The following is a 20,000-nucleotide window of genomic DNA, read 5'->3' on the forward strand; positions in this document are numbered from 1 at the left end:
AATTCTTGATTTGTCTTCTGTAGTTATATTTATTTAAAATTACATTTTAAAAAGTGTATAACAAATAATTTAGGAGAACAGTATTGTTATGGTGACTGGCCAGGTTCAAACTAAAACTGGCTTCCTAGGCATCTGAAATATTGATAGAAAAGCACTACAGATAATTGTATGAGATTAAAATGTACATGATATCCTAGACCTTTCATGTTAGAGAGAAAACAACGTAAAGCAGCAAACCATTGTTAATTTACTAGCTACATACTGATTAATTGATTGAAATAGAGTACTGTGAAAGTGTATCATTATTACTTACTTACTTACTTACTTACTGGCTTTTAAGGAACCCGCCCTCACATAAGCCTGCCATCGGTCCCTATCCTGAGCAAGATTAATCCAGTCTCTACCATCATATCCCACTTCCCTCAAATCTATTTTAATATTATCCTCCCATCTACGTTTCGGCCTCCCCAAAGGTCTTTTTCCCTCTGGCATCCCAACTAACACTCTATATGCATTTCTGGATTCGCCCATACGTGCTACATGCCCTGCTCATCTCAAATGTCTGGATTTAATGTTCCTAATTATGTCAGGTGAAGAATACAATGCGTGCAGTTCTGCGTTGTGCAACTTTCTCCATTCTCCTGTAACTTCATCCCTCTTAGCCCCAAATATTTTCCTAAGCACCTTATTCTCAAACATCCTTAATCTCTGTTCCTCTCTCAAGGTGAGAGTCCAAGTTTCACAACAATACAGAACAACTGGTAATATAACTGTTTTACAAATTCTGACGGCCTCCAGATATGGAGGATAGCTGCGAATATATTGAATAAGCAGTCGTGGACAGCCGTGGTCCTCCAGCTTGGGGGTAGGGCGAAGGCCTAACAACCCATCACCGTAAAAGACAGCTTGTTACGAAACCTAACAATAAGCCTCGGAATGGGACTGATTCTCTGGCACATTGTTACAGCTTTATTTAATTATTTATTTTTTGTACAAGATAACATTTCTTTATGTATTTATTTATTTGTTCTTACACCATAAATAAAAAACACGTATACTTTTAATTTTTTAAAGTTATTTTCATGCACATTCTTTATATGTAAGTATTTGTGTGGTACCTGAAACTCAAATAAAATACATTTCGGATTCCGTAATAAATTACATACATCAGTGTTCTGAATTTTGATGATATCCACGTACTTTTGTATAAATTAATGTCGAAAATGTACACGACAACGAAATCAAAGCACTATACTGTCAAAAATTGTGCCCTATTTCGCCTCCACTCAGTGTTGCCAAACATATCCATGCTCTGGCCCGTAACTGAAGATGGTTCTGATACTGTAGCTTCAACATCTAGGCCAATGCACATGTGTAGGATCTTTGAGTATATCAGTAGGCCACGTACTACTGTTGTGATTCTGTTTATATTGTCCTTTGTTATAAATGGCTTGGCTTGTATTGATAGTGGAATTACATGTACTTTCTGGTGATAAGTAATATTCTGAGCAAATAAAATATTGCACGTGGTCCTTATTTTCATTATTCACGGATGTACTTGTATACAGTAGTGGCAAAAAAAACCGGATCGACCCTTGTAGCTGACTTCAGAGCCTTGTTCACTCCAGAGCCCGATAGACTGGTAACTAAGACTTTTGTGGTTCGAATCCTGCCTGGAAAGGAAACTTTTTTTTTTGTTCCTTATTCAAATTTATTCCCAATACTTTTTGATTGCAGCGATATTTTACTACTTAATTAACTTATTATTCCCAGAACATGAATTTTACCAGCAATAGAAAAGTATTGTGTACGTTAACAGAAAACCACAATTCCAAGTCTCACAGAGATTGTGTGCACTCAATGTAGGTCTCTGGCGTTTCGTCAGCCCACGCGAGTTGTGTGGATATAAAGGGAAAAATTGAGACGGTGTCGGGTGGAGTTCCCGGGTAGCTCAGTTGGCAGAGCGCTGGTACGTTCAACCAGAGGTCCCGAGATCGATACCCAGCCCTGGGACAATTTTTCCCTTGAAATTATTCAAATCTGCTTTACAGGGAGCTTTACCTGAAAGACTAGATTTGCATAATATATAAGTCACTGTGTACGTTAACAGAAAACCACAATTCCAAGTCACACAGATTGTGTGCACTCGTTGTGGGTCTCTGGCGTTTCGTCAGCCCACGCGAGTTGTGTAGATATAAAGGGAAAAATTGAGATGGTGTCGGGTGGAGTTCCCGGGTAGCTCAGTTGGCAGAGCGCTGGTACGTTCAACCAGAGGTCTCGGGATCGATACCCGGCCCCGGAACAATTTTTCCCTTGAAATTATTCAACAAAAAAAAGTTTCCTTCCCAGGCAGGATTCGAACCACGAAAGTCTTAGTTATCAGTCTATTGTGCTCTGGAGTGAACAAGACTCTGAAATCAGCTACAAGGGTCGGTCCGGTTTTTTTTGCCACTACTGTACATATGCTTGTGTTCATAGTGTTGTGAATTCTTGTGTGTAGGTCAAGATGGAGGTTATAAAAGTGGAGCCCTTGGCAGTCGACGGATTACAAACACAGTCCAGCATTTTTGGAGAAGTTGCAAATGAATCTAAATCACACAATGAATTCAAGGAGGAGGAGGAGGAGGAGGAGGAGGAGGTGAAGGAGGAGGAAGCAGCTGCAGTGCCCTTCATATTTGTAGCGGTGAACACTGAAACTGAGGTGAGTTAGTGTATTGGTTATGTAAACGTCCAAAGAACCATCTCAGGAAAGAACCAAAAAGGAAGATATTTATGTAAAGAATATTGTTTGTTTTATTTGAACTCCTCAGAAGCTAATCAGTGGAAATTAGTGATTTAATATTTGGTAGGTTCCTAGTCCCCGGTACTCATTACGTAAGTCGTTTTTGTTTTTACAGAGTGGTTCCTTTCTGAAACTAATTGTGATAGTTTGTTACTAGATGTGATTTTTATAGAATAATAATAATAATAATAATAATAATAATAATAATACTTACTTACTTACTTATGGCTTTTAAGGAACCCTGAGATTCATTGCCGCCCTCACATAAGCCCGCCATTGGTCCCTATCCTGTGCAAGATTAATCCAGTCTCTACCATCATATCCCACCTCCTTCAAATACATTTTAATATTATCTTCCCATCTACGTCTCGGCCTCCTCAAAGGTCTTTTTCCCTCTGGCCTCCCAACTAACACTCTATATGCATTTCTGGATTCACCCATACGTGCTACATGCCCTGCCCATCTCAAACGTCTGGATTTAATGTTCCTAATTATGTCAGGTGAAGAATACAATGCGTGCAGTTCTGCGTTGTGTAACTTTCTCCATTCTCCTGTAACTTCATCCCTTTTAGCCCCAAATATTTCCCTAAGAATCTTATTCTCAGAAACCCTCAATCTCTGTTCCTCTCTCAAAGTGAGAGTCCAAGTTTCACAGCATACAGATCAACCGGTAATATAACTAATAATAATAATAATAATAATAATAATAATAATAATAATAATAATAATAATGATTGCTAGAATGAAGATAATGTACCTATATATTGTCACTGTTCTTATTACAGGCAGAGTCAGACTATTTGCCTGAAGTTAAGAAGGAAGTTGCTGAAGAAGAAATAATGGAAGATAATCTCGGTGTTTTGGGGTGAGTAAAATGGTAATAAATCCTTGTAGAAAAAGAAAGAACCGTGCTTATGTCTCCAGGATAAGGGTATGCTGTAACTTTAGGAAAAATAAAATACTTTAAAAGTTGAAAATAGGGTACAACAAAAGTGTTCTGTCCTCTTCAAGCTTAATTTTAATATCGGACAAATCATTGAACACTGATAGGCAGAAATAAAAGACTGTTTACTCCAGCAGGCGAGCTCCCTTTGAATGTACCTTAATTACTAACAGCATATGACCAATACAGAAAATGACTAAAATTATTTTTCAGTAAAATAATGTACTATACGTACTCGTATAACACAGGAATTGGATGGGAAGTAATGGAGGTAATACAGTATCTATATAGGGTGTCTCTAAATTGGACTGACAACCTTAAGGATCGAATAGATAACCTTTTTTAAACACATTTTTAAGGAACAAATGGGGTGCAGTGTTTTGGGTACAGACTGTTAATTTAACACTGCAGTAATAATAATAATAATTTTATTTATTTAGATTATTAACTTGCAAAACAACGTAATGTGATATTTATTGTCGTGAACATTTATAACAGTTACGGTGCACTACTACAAGTTAATGACCTAAAAACTGAAACAAAACATCACATCCCATTTTTTAATAAAGGTGTTACACCTTCAAAGGGGAAAAAAGAGAAAATTCAATGTTCATTTTTATTATATTAATTTAATATGAACTCTAGCTTTATATCTGTGTTAAGATGTCCGTAAAGTAGACCAAGTTATGCGTTGAAATGTCATGCCATGCAAACACAGTTCAGCCAGCAATCTGTAATTTTATTGCTCGTTTTCTCAAAACTGTTGTTGAAAACTACTTACATCACATCTTCCACAATTAATTATAATTAGAACATTTCATGAAATGTTGTATGGCCATTTTTCTTAGTGAAAGCAACAAACTGTACCTCAATCTTTAACCTATCTTTACAGAAATGAAACACAAAAAGAAAAACATTTCATTTAAGACAAAAAAAAAAAGTAGTACCAATTATTAAAAACGTTGGAGCAATTTTTTTTAAATAGTTTGGTACAAGTAGTAAAACGAAAATTTTTAAGTTCCACAATTAAAAAAAAAAATACTCTGTAGGCATTTTTTCCCCTCCAAAATAGGAATTAAGGGTATGGGGTAATAAAATTTATTACACTTACAAATGTTTTAAGGATGAAGGTGTATGTAATAATCCTTCAACAAAAAGTGTTGTATAAGAGTAAGAAATGAAGCTGTGTTGGAAAGAGTGGGTGAAGAAAGAATGATGCTGAAACTGATCAGGAAGAGGAAAAGGAATTGGCTGAGAAGAAACTGCCTACTGAAGGATGCACTGGAAGGAATGGTGAACGGGAGAAGAGTTCGGGCAGAAGAAGATACCAGATGATAGACGACATTAAGATATATGGATCATATGAGGAGACTAAGAGGAAGGCAGAAAATAGGAAAGACTGGAGAATGCTGGGTTTGCAATGAAAGACCTGCCCTTGGGCAGAACTCTGAATGAATGAAGAGATTATGTATCCGATCCCAAAGTTTGTTAGTCTAATTTAGTTCTTTAGTTTTGTGTATAATGAACTGGTCAGGTGACAAGAATGAAGGACCACTTAAAAAAAAGGAGATTTTTCTATTGTAAAACCAGAGGGCGAGACCAAAATGAAGCTCAGAACATGGAATTCTCAAAAAGCTCTGTGGAAAAGAATTGGAGGTGATTGGCAGTAAATGGGGAAATTGGAAAACATAGGAAAACCGAAGCTAATATTAGTTTATTGAGGTAGGAATGTTGATGATACAACAGAGAAATGTAGCCACAACATAATATTTTATTTAGTTTTTTGGTAGTTTATTCTACAATGCTTTATCAACTGCTAAGGTTATCTAGCATCTGAATGAGATGAAAGTGATAATGCCAGCGAAATTAGTCCAGGGACCAGTGCCAAAAGTTAACTAACATTTGCTCTTAGGCTAATGGGTTGAGGGAAAACCCCAGATAAAAACCTCAAGCAGGTTACTTGTTCCATCCAGGATTTGAACCTGGGCCCGTTAGTTTCATGCTAAACATTACTCCAGAACCATAGTTTATTTTTGTGTCATTCTCTGCCTGTATTTAATTTTTCTATTATTTATTTATTAAACTACCTCTCAACAGAGTTAGCCTCTTGGGACTCTATATTCACAATATTTGGTGTTAAGTTAATCAGCAATTAACAGAGATACACTCAATATTTAGAAATTATACAATTAATATGTGTGTGTATTGTACACAAAAGGAAATTAACAGGACTCATAACACATGCACACACACATAGTACATATATATATATATATATATATATATGTGTGGTGCAATTATTGAGAACAGTAGTTACAATTTCGTCTACAGATTTTCTTACAATCTACACAATCATTTATATCATTGTCAGATCTGCAATCAATCTTAAAGCCTAAGTTCTTTTAAAATTTGATATCGTGAGTTCAAGTTCAGAGAAGTAAAATTTTCAGGAATTAAAAAAACTGTATACATCTATATTTTTTAAAACAAACTTAATTTTTCAAGTATAATGTTTTAAAATGATATCATATCAATTGCTCCATAAGTTTTTATATCAATTTGTGCATTAAGGACTTGTTAAACGACATTTGAAGGTTTTGGACACGAGACACATTTGAAATCACTCACTTCTTTATGAAGCATTGAAGAGAGGGTAATTAGGTGTATAAGGGTAAAGAATTACATGAAGCCTATAAACTGACATTCATGGTCATAATCTCCATCCTCATTAACATTACCACTAGTACCAACAAGTGACTGAATGCAGTTCACAGCATCATTATGTAAGAATTTCATCAAAGATTTCACACAATTCAATTTCTTTTCATTTATAGGAATCTGACCTTTGTAAGCTTTCTGGGAGCGAATTACAGGTCCTGAATTAAGTTTCAATACTCTGACACTGCTCTTAAAACTATTTTAAATTCATTCTGAAAATCAATTATTTCATTACCTTTTACAGAATAAACAGGGAATTTTTCTCTTCAACTAAATCCATCCTTGATACATTTCCATGGACTCAACATTTCTTTTCATTTTTTCAATGACCGCAAAATGCTAGTCACAAGGTAGGAAAGAATGTCCTCGAACTGGGAACATTTGTTCCATTTTCTTGAGCCTACCATGTCCTGGACTTGGAATTATATTGAAATGACTGAATATTTTAAGGCTGTCCAAATATGTTAGGAGCGTAGACTTGGACACTTCTTTCCAGAACTGGATGAAATGTGTCCAAATCACTACATTTCAATAAAAAAGACACATTTCGAAAAAGAAGGTGACTTGGGGAGTTTTTGAGCTCGCTCTCTTTTGTTCATAATGTAAAAAAAAAAAAAAAAACCAGCAATAATGCAGTTTGTTCTGTCCTCAAGATTCTATGGAATGGTAGTGCAAGCTATTACTTTTAAGTTCATCTTTTCCATGTAGTTCAAATGTTTTAATTTTGAGTTGCTGTCTTAAAATACAAGATGGGAGGATAATATTAAAATGGATTTGAGGGAAGTGGGATATGATGGTAGAGACTGGATTAATTTTGCTCAGGATAGGGACCAATGGCGGGTGGCAATAAACCTCCAGGTTCCTTAAAAGCCACTAAGTAAGTAAGTCTTAAAATACATGGTGTCCGACATGAACTATTCTGTTAAGAGTTTGATAACTCAATAACTAAATATTAATAAATGTATCTCACAAGGAGAGGACATGCTCTGTATATCACCGAATGGAATAAGATTGTGTGAGATGAAAGTACAAGACGTACTGTTTAAAGTCATACCTGGTATGGGTGGCCAATGACCCCTCGTTTTGGAAATATTGGCTATTGTTTGTGACATACTTCCGTTAGGTGCCTAATAGGGAAGCATTAGACTGTGTAACAGCATAGCCCATATGGTTGGATGCTGAGCTGTTATCCAGGCAACCTGAGTTCGAATCTTAACTGTTTCTATATTTTTTTCTTTTAATAATGATTAATATTGTGATCACAGTTATCTATTTACATACCTATATCATATTTCTCAATGTATTGAATGCTTCATCATGTTTTAAACAAATTACTAATTAACTAACATTGTATTGTAAAGGATAAACAATGAAATACTGCTCACGTAGGAAGGTAAGATGTGTCACCGGCATCTGTTCTATTTCTGTAGCAGCTATTCCATTTCATTTTGTACCCGATTCATTATGATGTCATAAAAACACACAAACATACATATTTCCTGCACCATGCACAGCAAATAAAAGAAGGTTGTCCACAGTCACACACATTTTTCCGCACTTCTGCCGTGAAACAGATATCCTTCACATTCACAAACATTTCTCGTTCGTTTATTAATTTTGATGCATACCAGCATATTTCAACATGGCTTTGAATATAGGAACTGACAACTCAACGTGAATAATAATAATAATAATAATAATAATAATAATAATAATAATAATAATAATAATAATAATAATAATAATAATATCAAGCTTTAAAAAATCAGAAGGTATTAGGATTCGAACTCGGGTTGCCTGGATGACAACTCAGCACCCAACCACATGAGCTACGCCCTTATACAGTCTAATGCTTCCCTATTAGGTACCTAACGGAAGTATGTCACAAACAATAGTCAATATTTCCAAAACGAGGGGTCATTGGCCACCCATACCAGGTATGACTTTAAACAGTGTCTCTTGCACTTTCATGTCACAAGATCTGATTTAATTCTGTGATATACAGAGCGTGTCCTCTCCTTGTAAGTGGTGTTTACTGCAGACCTCGCCAAGTTCTTGTGGTGACGCCATAATTCCATTCCTCGTGATTTTCAGCAGATGTTCAATTGTTGTTAATTTTTATGTTATTCCATTCATTGTTGCTGACATTTTCGTGATGATGAATTCATTTGTTTAGTCTGCCAGGCCAGACGAGACGCACATGTGGACTTGATGACTTCCTGTTTTTTGCAGCAGATGGCATTTGGATAAATTTGTTGGTTGTTGAACTTTCTTATTAGCGTTTGTCTCAGATTAGATTTATGGCTATATAGTGTGTATTTTGTCCCGCGCCGTGGCGTCGCGGTCCAAGGCATCCTGCCTAGGACTCGCGTTACGGAATGCGCGCTGGTTCGAGTCCCCATGGGGGAAGAAATTTTCTCATGAAATTTCGGCCAGTGTATGAGACCGGTGCCCACCCAGCATCGTGATGCACTTGGGGAGCTACGATAGGTAGCGAAATCCGGTTACGCAAACCAGCTATAACGGCTGGGGGGCTCATCGTGCTAACCACACGATACCTCCATTCTGGTTGGATGATCGTCCACCTCTGCTTCGGCATGTGGGTTGTGAGGCCAACAGCCGGCTGGTAGGTCTTGGCCCTTCATGGGCTGTAGCGCCACGGATGATTATTATTATTAGTGTGTATTTTGCTGATGTTTTCATTTTTATCTTTTTCTTGTTGATTCGAAAATTATCTCATTCATCAGAAAAAATTAAAAGTAATTACAATCTGTTTTTTGCAGGGCTGCGTTGCCTTATCAACAGAGCATTTCAAACAGTGCAAGAGAGAAAGAAGTGAAATTTGTAGACGGAAGGTTACCAGAAGAGATGAAGCTTGCAAATTCTTCCAGCGAAGACAAGAATGTCCTGAAATGTGACAGATGTGAGAAATTTTTTATATACAGTGAGACAGTGAATTTTTTGTGTAAAAAGTGCAATGATGAAGACCTAAAAATGAAAGCTATTGCAGGAGACAAGCAGTACTCTTGTAACCAATGCAGTAAATTTTTCGCTAGAAAAGAAGGTCTAAAAAGACATGTGCGAATCCATACCGGTGAAAAACCGTACAGCTGCGAATTATGCGGTAAAAAATTTTCATACAATAATTCATTATTAATACATACACAAACACATTCCGGTGAAAAGCCATACGAGTGTGAGTATTGCAAAAAACGATTCTCTTTGGCCACTAACCTCGTAGTTCATTCACGGACACATACTGGTGAAAATCCATACAAATGTGATCGTTGTGATAAATCGTTCTGTCATTCGAGTGCCCTTGTGAAACATTCTAGAACGCACACTGGCGAAAAACCCTACCAATGTCAGTATTGCAATAGACGTTTTTCAGATGGCAGTGTTCTAAGAAAACATATAAGAACTCACACTGGAGAAAAGCCATATCAGTGTAAGCAATGCAACAAATATTTTTCTTCCAAATCCTACGTCACATTTCATGCCCGATTACACAATAAAACAAATAAAATGTGAGAGGATCTTGTTACTATATCAAAACATGTGGTGAACTCTGTTTAAGAACTTTTATTTATTACATTTCTCTTATATAAAATATGAGCATACACTTTCTCATATTAATTTTACGGAATTCTGTAAAGGTTCAATATGCATGCGCCACTAGAAAACATTCCTAAAATACCTTGAAAATCGTTTGGATTTATAGTATGGAGTAGTGAAAATTAATTGTGATCACTAGGAGAGTTATATGCCCGCATATATCCATACTTATATAATATATTATATAATACAGTAAGAAATTAAGTGTGTTGTGGCAGTGATAAAATTGTGAAAAATTCCTTTACAGTGGCGCGAACATATTGAATCTTCAATCGAAATTTCATTTTTTTTTCGCAGAGCCAGTGTTCAGTGTGATACAGGTGTCCACATAGTTCCCACACATTGGCTTCCAGCAAGCGATAGGGTCAGATCCTAGATTATAGTATATGAAGAATAAAAAAAAAGTTCCATCTATAAAATAAGCGCACGCACAGAACAGAATTAATAAAATTTAAAAAGGAATTTTACTTAGCGGTATTACTGCCGTGCTCTCATGGTTAACATTCGGCAGGTCTTTGAGTGGCCTCGTGCATAATATTCGGCAGGTCTTTGAAATTTAATTGCATTATTGTTTTCAATTTCCTATGTCGCCGCTCCAATTACTCGCCTCAATTTCAATATTGCAACCAATAAGCTGCTTCCATTATTAAATGACACCCACTTGTCTAATCCACGTGGACTAAAACCGAGGTTGCAATGTCTTGTGCTGAGGACGAACATTAAGGTATGTGATTAAAAATTATTATTAAAGAGTTGTTATTAAGAGTTAAGAATGTTAACGTACTTGTATATGAAATAATAATACTAATTACAATAATAATAATAATAATAATAATAATAATAGCCTTTTAACAATATAACAAACTAGTGCTTATTCTTATCGAGGAAGTAGACATGACAACATGACGCTTAGAGTGAAACCTACAGAGCAACAATCAGTCGGTAAAAATTATGTATGACTTGAGGCTTTCCCGGCGTTTGATATAGAATAACAATTCTTGGGTTCTCAGCCAGGTGAGTTGGAGATTAGCTGCCAAGCTTTCGATGGCTAGCTCTGCCATCTGATGAAGTCTGACGAAGTCCCTGAAGAAGATGGCAGAGCTAGCCGTTGAAAGCTTGGAAGCAGATCTCCAACTCACCTGGCTGAGAACCCGAGAAGAGTTATTCTATGGTAAAAATTATGTTTTAAAAGCACACCGCACGTTATTGTATGATGCCGACATGTTAAGCATGAGAGCGCGGCGATAATACCAATGTTGCCACACTACACCAGGTGTTCCAAACGTTTGTCAGAAAATATAGCTAATTGAGTGTCGAAGGCACTAATTATGTTTGTCTCCAATATATATTATGCTCTAATTACTCAAGTTTTATAGTTCTGCCTCAAACCTGACTCTCCAGCATGATGGCTTATGCGACAACAGCACTCAACTGATGGTTAATTGCGAGCAAGTCATCATTATTATTAGGACTCGAATTTTTAGATATTTATATTTATATTTTTATTTTTATGTGCTAAAAATCGGGAAAATATGACAAAAAGGAAAAATATTTCGTTATGTTTCAATTATTTCATGTGAATATAAACAATATGCATCAGTTTGTCGGTGTTACAACCAAATGTTTCGTCCACTACTCCGTGGATATCTTCAGTGGCGTGGTACACGTGTGTGCAGAGATCTGCTGTGTGTATCAGACTGGTAGCACGTCGATATTTGAGGTGTGGGGCTGTTGTTGCTTGTCGTCGCCGCGGTCCACACCAGTGGCTTCGGTGCTTTGATTGTTTGTCATAGTGTCTAATTGTCGGAGAAAGGGTTTGATGTTTGTGCTTCTGAGGGCCGGATACCAAGCTTTGTTGACCTTGAGTCCTTCCTCCTTGCGGTTAAAGTTCTTTTTGTGTTTATGAATCTCAATAGCTTCCCGATGTAACTGGCATAGAAGTGTGGCGTACTGCTTAGGATGTCGGTGTCCTGGAACCTGATGTTGTGATCCCCATCATTAAAAGCATGCTCGGCTACGGCCACTTGTCCACGTAACCTAGACGGCAGTTCCTTCTATGCTCTGTGATTCGGGTCTTGAAGCTACGCTGTGTTGTACCTATGTACACTGACCCACAGGAACACGGGATTCTGTATACTCCAGCTGATGAAAGTCGGTTATGTTTGTCCTTGACAGACCGTAAGCAGTTACGAGTCTGCCTAGTAGGAGTGAAAATTGTCTCCACGTTGTGTTGTTGTAGTATCTTGCTAGTATACGCATCCTATCAATGCTGGCCGTGAAAGCCTACATTCCAAGAATATGCATCAGAATAAATTATGTTGCCTCGCCAACTGCAGAAGAATTACAGTACACAATGAGATTCATCCATTACAAATGCTTGACGATTATCGCGGAACACTGCCTTGTACTGAGGAAAAGAGCGCCCTGGCCATTAAGAAACAACATGCACTCCCTGGAGACATGTTTGTGACTGGAAACGAAATAGAGACAGATGATGTTTATGAAATTATAATTGCTTCCTGAATCAGCGTTATGATAACTTACAAGACTCTCCTAAATGACACATCAATGTTTGTGTGTTATTTAATGTGTAACACTTTTATTAAGCCGCCAATGCTTATCTACTATAATAGTCATTTACATGAATAAGATTTTTACATGAACGTTTTCGATACCATTTTTTGTATCATCTTCAGATGCATTATAATTAAAATTAACAATTAACATTTGTAAATGATTGAAAACCTAGCCATTGGTGTGTGTTTTCTGTGAACTTCTTTTCGTGATTAAGTGTGTGATACATTTATGGATGTCGCTTGTCTACTAGTAATTAGTGCTAATAGTAATACTAAGCTTACTTAATATCAATCAATTTCTAAAATGCAATATAAAACTTATAGTATAACACCAATATAAAAACTTTTATAAAAGAACACTTGTTTGGTCGTTTTTGTTATTCTGTCTTTGAGTTCTGTTGTGTCTTGCCTTTTAATGGGGCGATTATAACTGTTCTCTCTTTGTTTTTATATAAAACTTCATAATACTAAAATGCTGAATCATTGTGTAAGAAGCAATTTGTAGAGCACTTGTTTTAATCACTTGGTAGATAAGCACTGGCGGCTTAATAAAAGTGTTACACATTCAATTATAGCAGTAACAAAACAAAAATGAAATTGTTGTGTGTGTAAGTTACACTAAATTGTTTTAGTGGTAACAGCTCTTACAGCTTGCCAACTGTCACGTCTAAGGCACTGCACTGAACATTCGGGTCATGATTAATCTGAGGTGGTGCTTTTGTCGAAAATTATTTGATGAAAACTTAATTTTTCTGTTAAAGAATCAGTAGAATGGAGAAAAATTGTCTCCGGCACCGGGACTTGAACCCAGGTTTCCAGAGTTACGTGCTGGCACTTTATCCACTAAAATAGGTGAATTTTTAAATCTCGGGAATGGCCATCACTAAAAGAAAACCAGTAGGTCTTCTTTAGGAAGACTCAAGACGAATATCCGGCGCCTAAACGGGATTTTTTCGGCTAAGGAATGGTAACCCTAACAGAAGGTTCCCTGGCCCTCCAGGTTGGGGGTTGGGCTTTGGGTTGACAACCCAATCCCGGAAAAATTTTAACGTTGAGAAACCCAAAGAAGCAAGCCGGACTGATCATCAGAGACGACTAGGCAAACGGAATAAGGATATGTATTTGGCTACATGGAACATAAGAAGTTTATTTAGACCTGGAGTCCTGAGAGATTTGATACAGGAACTTGACAAATATAATATAATGATTGCGGCAGTGCAGGAAATAAGATGGCGAGGGACGGAAATGTTCATGTCCGGTAATTATTTGGTATGCTATAGTGGTAGTGATGGCCGAAATAATTTTGGAACGGGTTTCCTGGTCCACAAGAAAGTTAAAAGTAATATAATTGATTTTCAACCCATTAATGAACATATATGTAGTATACGGATCAAAGGAAGATTTTTTAATACCACCATCTTATCAGTGCATGCCCCCACAGAAGAAAAAGATGAAATTGTTAAGGATGCCTTTTATGAACGTTTGGATAGAGTACACCAACAAATACCTAAGCATGATATTATAATTATATTAGGAGACATGAACGCCAAAATTGGTAAAACAAGTGTGGTATCTAATGTTGGTAGGTATACACTACATGATATATCTAATGATAATGGGGAAAGACTATGTGATTTTGCGGTTGCTAAAGATCTGGTTATCTCCAGCACGCGGTTCCCCCACAAAAATATACACCTACAAACATGGATATCACCTGATGGCTTTACAATTAATCAAATTGATCACGTCATGGTAAGTGCAAGGCATGCCTCAGACATCTTAGATGTTCGATCTCTAAGGGGAGCGGACTGCGATTCAGATCACTTTCTAGTCAGAGTTAAATATAGACCTAGATTATCAAGATTAGCAACTTTTGTAAATAACAGGTGCATAAAATTTAATATTAATAAATTTGAGGACAGTACAATAGCAGATGAGTATAGAAGAACTATAACAGATAATATTCATAAACAGAACATACAGGAGATGAATATTGAACAGAAATGGTCCTTCATTAAACAAAATATACATTCAGCTGCCTCAGAGATCATTCAGACCACGCAGAATAAAAATAGGAACACTTGGTTTGATCAAGAATGCAAAGAAATGATAGATAAGAGAAATGAACTCAGACTGGTTATGCTACAAAAGAAAACTAGAGCAGCAACAGATAAATACAAAGAAGGAAGGAGAAATACTAAAAATATTTGTAAAATGAAAAAGAAAATGTTTGAAGAAAATTTATTGTACGACTTAGATGAAAAATTTGGAAAAAATGAAAGCAGAAAGTTTTTCGAAAGTGTCAGAAGGCAGAAGAAGGGCTTCCAACCAAGAACGATGATATGTAAAAACAAAGATGGAAACCTAATTACTGGAGAACTACAGGTACTAAAAGTATGGACTGAATATTTCAATGATCTCTTGAGTTCTGGAGGACAAGAAGAAATAAATGTAAACGTATCCTATTTTGGACCTGACCCTTACATGCCAGTACCAACGAATACTATGGTATATGATGCAATAAGGAAAATGAAAAACAATAGAGCACCAGGAGAAGATTCGATTAATGCAGAGTTAATCAAAAAGGGTGGAAAGGAGTTGTGGAAATGTATTCATAATCTGATTGTGGATATATGGAATCAGGAACAAATGCCTAGTGATTGGAGTGTAGCTGTCATATGCCCTATACATAAAACGGGCAATAAACTGGAGTGTAAGAATTATAGAGGCATATCACTGCTAAATACTACATACAAAATTTTCACTAATATCTTAGCTAAGTATTTAGAACCATACATAGAAGCAGCTCTTGGAGAATACCAGTGCGGTTTCCGTAAGGGTCGATCAACAACAAATCAAATATTTTCTTTACACCTAATTTTAGAGAAGTTTTGTGAATTTAATTTACCTTTGCACCAATTATATATTGATTTTAAAAAAGCTTTTGACTGCATTAGCAGAGATTATATTCTAGAAACTTTAGGCGAAATTGGAGTTCCCAGTAAACTGATCAATTTAACTAAAATAACTTTAACACAAACTCAAAATAAAGTTAAAATTCAGAATAAGCTCTCTGAAAGCTTTATAACTTTTAATGGCATTAGGCAAGGTGATGCCTTATCAACTATGTTGTTTAATGTTGGATTGCATAGAATTGTTCAAAAGATAACCATAAACCCAGGAGGTACAATCATCAATAGAACGGCACAATATATGGCATATGCAGACGATATTGTTATCTTATCACGCAATGTAAGTACAATGGATGAAATACTCAAACAAATAGAAGCTGAAGCAATCAAAGCCGGTCTGGAAATTAACAGTGATAAAACTAAATACATGTATAATATGAATAATGACAATTCTAATAAGATTAATTTAAATGATACTGATTTTGATAGAGTTTCCTGTTTTAAGTATCTGGGTTCCATGGTGAAAGACAATAATGATGTTATGACTGATATAAAAGAGAAGATTGCAGCTGGGAATCGAGGTCTTTGGGCATTGAATAAAACTATGAAGTCTAGGTGTATCTCAAGAAAAGCTAAAATAAGAATATATAAAACTATTATTAAACCAATAGTAGTATATGGAAGTGAAACCTGGACTCTATCTGAAAGGGCAATTAAGATCTTAAATGCGTGGGAACGGAAAGTATTACGGAAAATCTTTGGGCCTACTTATGAGCAAGGGTTTTGGCGAATTAAAACAAATGCTGAGTTATATGAATTATATAAAGATAACATTGTTGTTGACATAAAACTCAGAAGGTTAGAGTGGCTGGGACACGTAGCCAGGATGGAGAACAATTGCACACCCAAAGCTCTACTAGATGCATTACCGGTAGGAAGAAGGAAAGTCAGACGACCTAAATTGAGATGGCTGGATGACGTTCAGGCTGACCTAACAAAAGTTGGAATTAGAAGATGGAGAACACGAGCATTAGACAGGAGTGATTGGTCGGATGTTCTGAGGGAGGCTAAGGCTAAACTATAAGGGCCGTAATGCCAATGATGATGATGATGACTTTATCCACTAAGCCAATCCGAATTCAAGTTCCGATGCTGAATTAAATCCCTCTCATTTTTAAGTTCTACCTACTGTGTTCCCCTTTGTTCACCTATCCCCGTGTACTGTGTAACAGTACGGTACATGAGGGTAGGCCAACAAATAGGGAACACAGTAGCTACAACTTAAACATGAGAGGGATTCAATCTGGCATCGGAACTTGAATCTGGTGTGACTTAGTGCATAAAGCACCAGCCTGTGAAAACCCAGGTTCGAGTCCCGGTGCTGGAGAGAATTTTTCTCCATTCTACCGATTATTCACCATATGGAAACGCAGAATTGCTGCAATGAAACTCCATATGTACTTCGGTACATCATCTATATACTGTATATAATTCGAACTGATAATGGAAATAACGGGAAAACGGCTGAATGGATTTTAATAAATGACCCCTCATTTTGAAGCTTGGAACCCAAAGTTTTTTCAGAAAAATAGTAATTTTCAGTGAAATGTCAATTTCCTACATCATTTTCCTATTTTCCAAAATCCATCTGTCGTCAATTATGAGACTTTTCAGAATAAAACAAAAGACACACTACAGTAAACAATATTACACGAAGATTATGATCTGCAAGATTGCTGACACATTTAGAGCTCAAATTTAATTGGTTATTAAAAACTTCAAGAGTTATTAAACTTATTTACAGGTCTGATTCTGCGGTGTGTAATTTTCTGAGTACAGCTGTGTATTGGATATTAGAAACTACAAAACTTGAGGTGGCATCATGACATTATTACCATTAGAAATGAAATATTATTGTAGTTAATCCCTTGATGTGACTATTTTTCATTAATTATACATATTAATGCTATAGGTCTATAGACGATATGAAAGTGAAATGTTTTGGGTTATATAAGTAGATGTAGAGAATATCTTAAATTAAATATTCATTTCTATAATTTACTGAGTGGCGGCTATATGGTATACATAGTATATGTTACCGAAGACTATAAAACTTATATATATTGTTATTAAAAATCAAATATTTTTATAGTTAATCAAGTGGGGTTCGGTCTTCTTCTTATATTTAATGGCGGTGTGTGGAGATATTTCTGTGCGTGATTCTCTTCAGTATTGGCTCGAGAGAGCACAAAAATTAGAGTTTCTATGGAAAGACCAAAAGGTATTACTTACTGCTAAAATAAGAGGCCTACAAGATTTTGTAGTCACCTGATGATTTCAGCAAGATCTCTTAGCAGGATAAAATTATTTTACCCTCTATAAATTTCAAGGTAGTTCACGAAACATGCAGCAGCTATACCAAGATGCTATGTCTATAGTTCGAAAGCGTAACAAACCTGACTTTTTTTTTAACTTTCACCTACAATCCACAATGACCTGAAATAGCTACTGCTTTACTCCCACATGAAAAACCGACTGATCGTCCTGACATTGTTACTTGCATTTTCACGTTCAAATTAAAAAACTGAATGTGTATAGCTTCAAGACAAACTATTTAGCATAAAAAAACATTCACAGGGAGTATGTTTCATTATTATTGAAACAAACAACTTTCAGAATGTCTGGTACTTAGTTTGCAGCATTTGCTGCACAAGCCACTAGTAGTAATATAATTTTTGTGTGTTTTATGTGAACGTCTGAAAATATGTACATACACAAAAATTGTCAAAATGTGTGTTGTTATGTGAAATAAAATTTAAAGTATATACTCAGATGACCTTGTCCGAATAATCATCACCATCATCATCCTGTCAAGTATTAGTGCCAAAAGAACTGTTACGGCCTGAAAAAGCGATTTTCTTGCCATCTTTTCATGGGTCGACCAAGTGACCATTTCCCATTTGGGCGATACTTCATTATTGCCTTAGGGATCCTGGATGAAACCATTCTTGAGATGTGTTCCTTCCAGTTTAACTGATATCTGGAGATATAGTCCAGTATTGATGACACATTAAGTTCCTGAAGGATATCTTCATTTTTCTTTCGATCCCATTTAGTGTAGCCAGCTGTTCGGCGCATGAATCTCATCTCGCAAGCTGTTAGTCTGCTTTCATCTTTTGTCCTTATAGTCCACGCTTCACTCCCATAACATAAGACTGGTCGAGCTATTATTTGATAAAGGCGAGTACGAGTTGATTTTTGTACTAACGAAGGTTTTAAAACTCTATTAATGATGCCCATTGATTTGTTGAATTTTACAATTTTCTCTGGTAAATCCAAATTTTCAACAAAAAGTTTATATCCTAAATAAGTAAACTCATGAACTCTTTCCAAAATTGTGTTATTTAAACAAATTTTGCTTGGTATTGGGTATTTACCACAAAAGGCCATTATTGTTGTTTTGTTAATGGATATTTCCATTGAATATCTTTGAGCTATTAAATTTAAATTATGCACTGAGCATTGCAAATCATCTTCAGATGTTGTTAGTAAAACAAGATCATCCGCAAACATTATTACATCTAATTTTAAATTTCTGTTAATAGTGATATATCCGTGTTTGGTTCTCTAAAATCTTTCACAATGGCATTCATATAAACGTTAAAAAGCAAAGGAGAGAGGCCACAACCTTGCCTTGTCCGAAACTTAAAACATAATTACGAGTTTATATTATAATGCAAATAAAATATTTACCTAAGAATCCTAGTCCTTATTAGTATATTGACATCTAAGTGATCTTTGTCTTCATCCTTGAAGCATTCTTTAGCTTTCATAAGTTTATGTTCATTTTTTGTAACACCTGCATGCATTCTTCTTGTGGCAAAGCCTAAAAAAAAATCCATTCTTTAATAAAGTTGATTCTTTTATTAATTCACGTGTGCACATTGTATAATCCGTATTTCTTTTCTCTGTGGTAGTGCATGGTAAGCACTAGAGGTTAGTGTAATCGAGCACACACTGAGAGTTCCTCGATAATAAAATTGAGTATAAGTATTGAGACACAGGATCCAAACGTTTCTAAAACAAAATTAATACCATTTTCATTAACATCACATGGCCTTGAGCAACTAAAAATGAATAATAACAGAAGTATAACAATACATGATTGTAACCTACCTATTGCCCGTGTCTCACGTCCTGAACCGAGAGTTCCCTAGTGCTTATAACCACGCCTCCTAGGTCTGTTCGGAACGTCACGGGAGGTGCAACGTGGCGGCACGGCAGCATATTACATGTTCTGAAAACATTATCCTACGCCATCGCAGGGATCTTTACTGGTTATAATACTGGATACTCTAATCGTGGTTACCACTATCGCTATTATCTCTGATGGCGATTTCCTAAAATGTAAGTACACACTAAGCCACTCTTCGTTCAGTCTGGACAACTGCTGA

At 36.1% G+C, this 20,000-nt stretch overlaps 1 protein-coding gene across 1 annotated transcript; it reads left to right on the forward strand.

Moving 5' to 3' along the window:
• The first annotated feature begins 2,413 nt into the window (after positions 1–2,413).
• On the forward strand, positions 2,414–18,377 carry LOC138694283 (zinc finger protein ZFP2-like). Its single transcript, XM_069817794.1, has 3 exons — positions 2,414–2,701; positions 3,568–3,647; positions 9,227–18,377. The coding sequence occupies exons 1-3, from the start codon at positions 2,507–2,509 to the stop codon at positions 9,972–9,974; spliced, it is 1,023 nt and encodes a 340-aa protein (XP_069673895.1). The 5' UTR covers positions 2,414–2,506; the 3' UTR covers positions 9,975–18,377.
• Positions 18,378–20,000: the final 1,623 nt, after the last annotated feature.

The sequence above is a fragment of the Periplaneta americana genome, unplaced genomic scaffold (assembly GCF_040183065.1).
Source record: "Periplaneta americana isolate PAMFEO1 unplaced genomic scaffold, P.americana_PAMFEO1_priV1 scaffold_91, whole genome shotgun sequence".
NCBI lineage: Eukaryota > Metazoa > Arthropoda > Insecta > Blattodea > Blattidae > Periplaneta > Periplaneta americana.

What these genes read in the sequence shown, in the direction of transcription:
- LOC138694283 (XM_069817794.1), top strand. Translation starts at nt 2,507, where the DNA reads ATGGAGGTTATAAAAGTGGAGCCCTTGGCAGTCGACGGATTACAAACA. An exon ending in CGGTGAACACTGAAACTGAG is followed by an intron (nt 2,702 to 3,567) that starts GTGAGTTAGTGT and finishes TTCTTATTACAG; the next exon opens with GCAGAGTCAGACTATTTGCC. An exon ending in GATAATCTCGGTGTTTTGGG is followed by an intron (nt 3,648 to 9,226) that starts GTGAGTAAAATG and finishes TGTTTTTTGCAG; the next exon opens with GGCTGCGTTGCCTTATCAAC.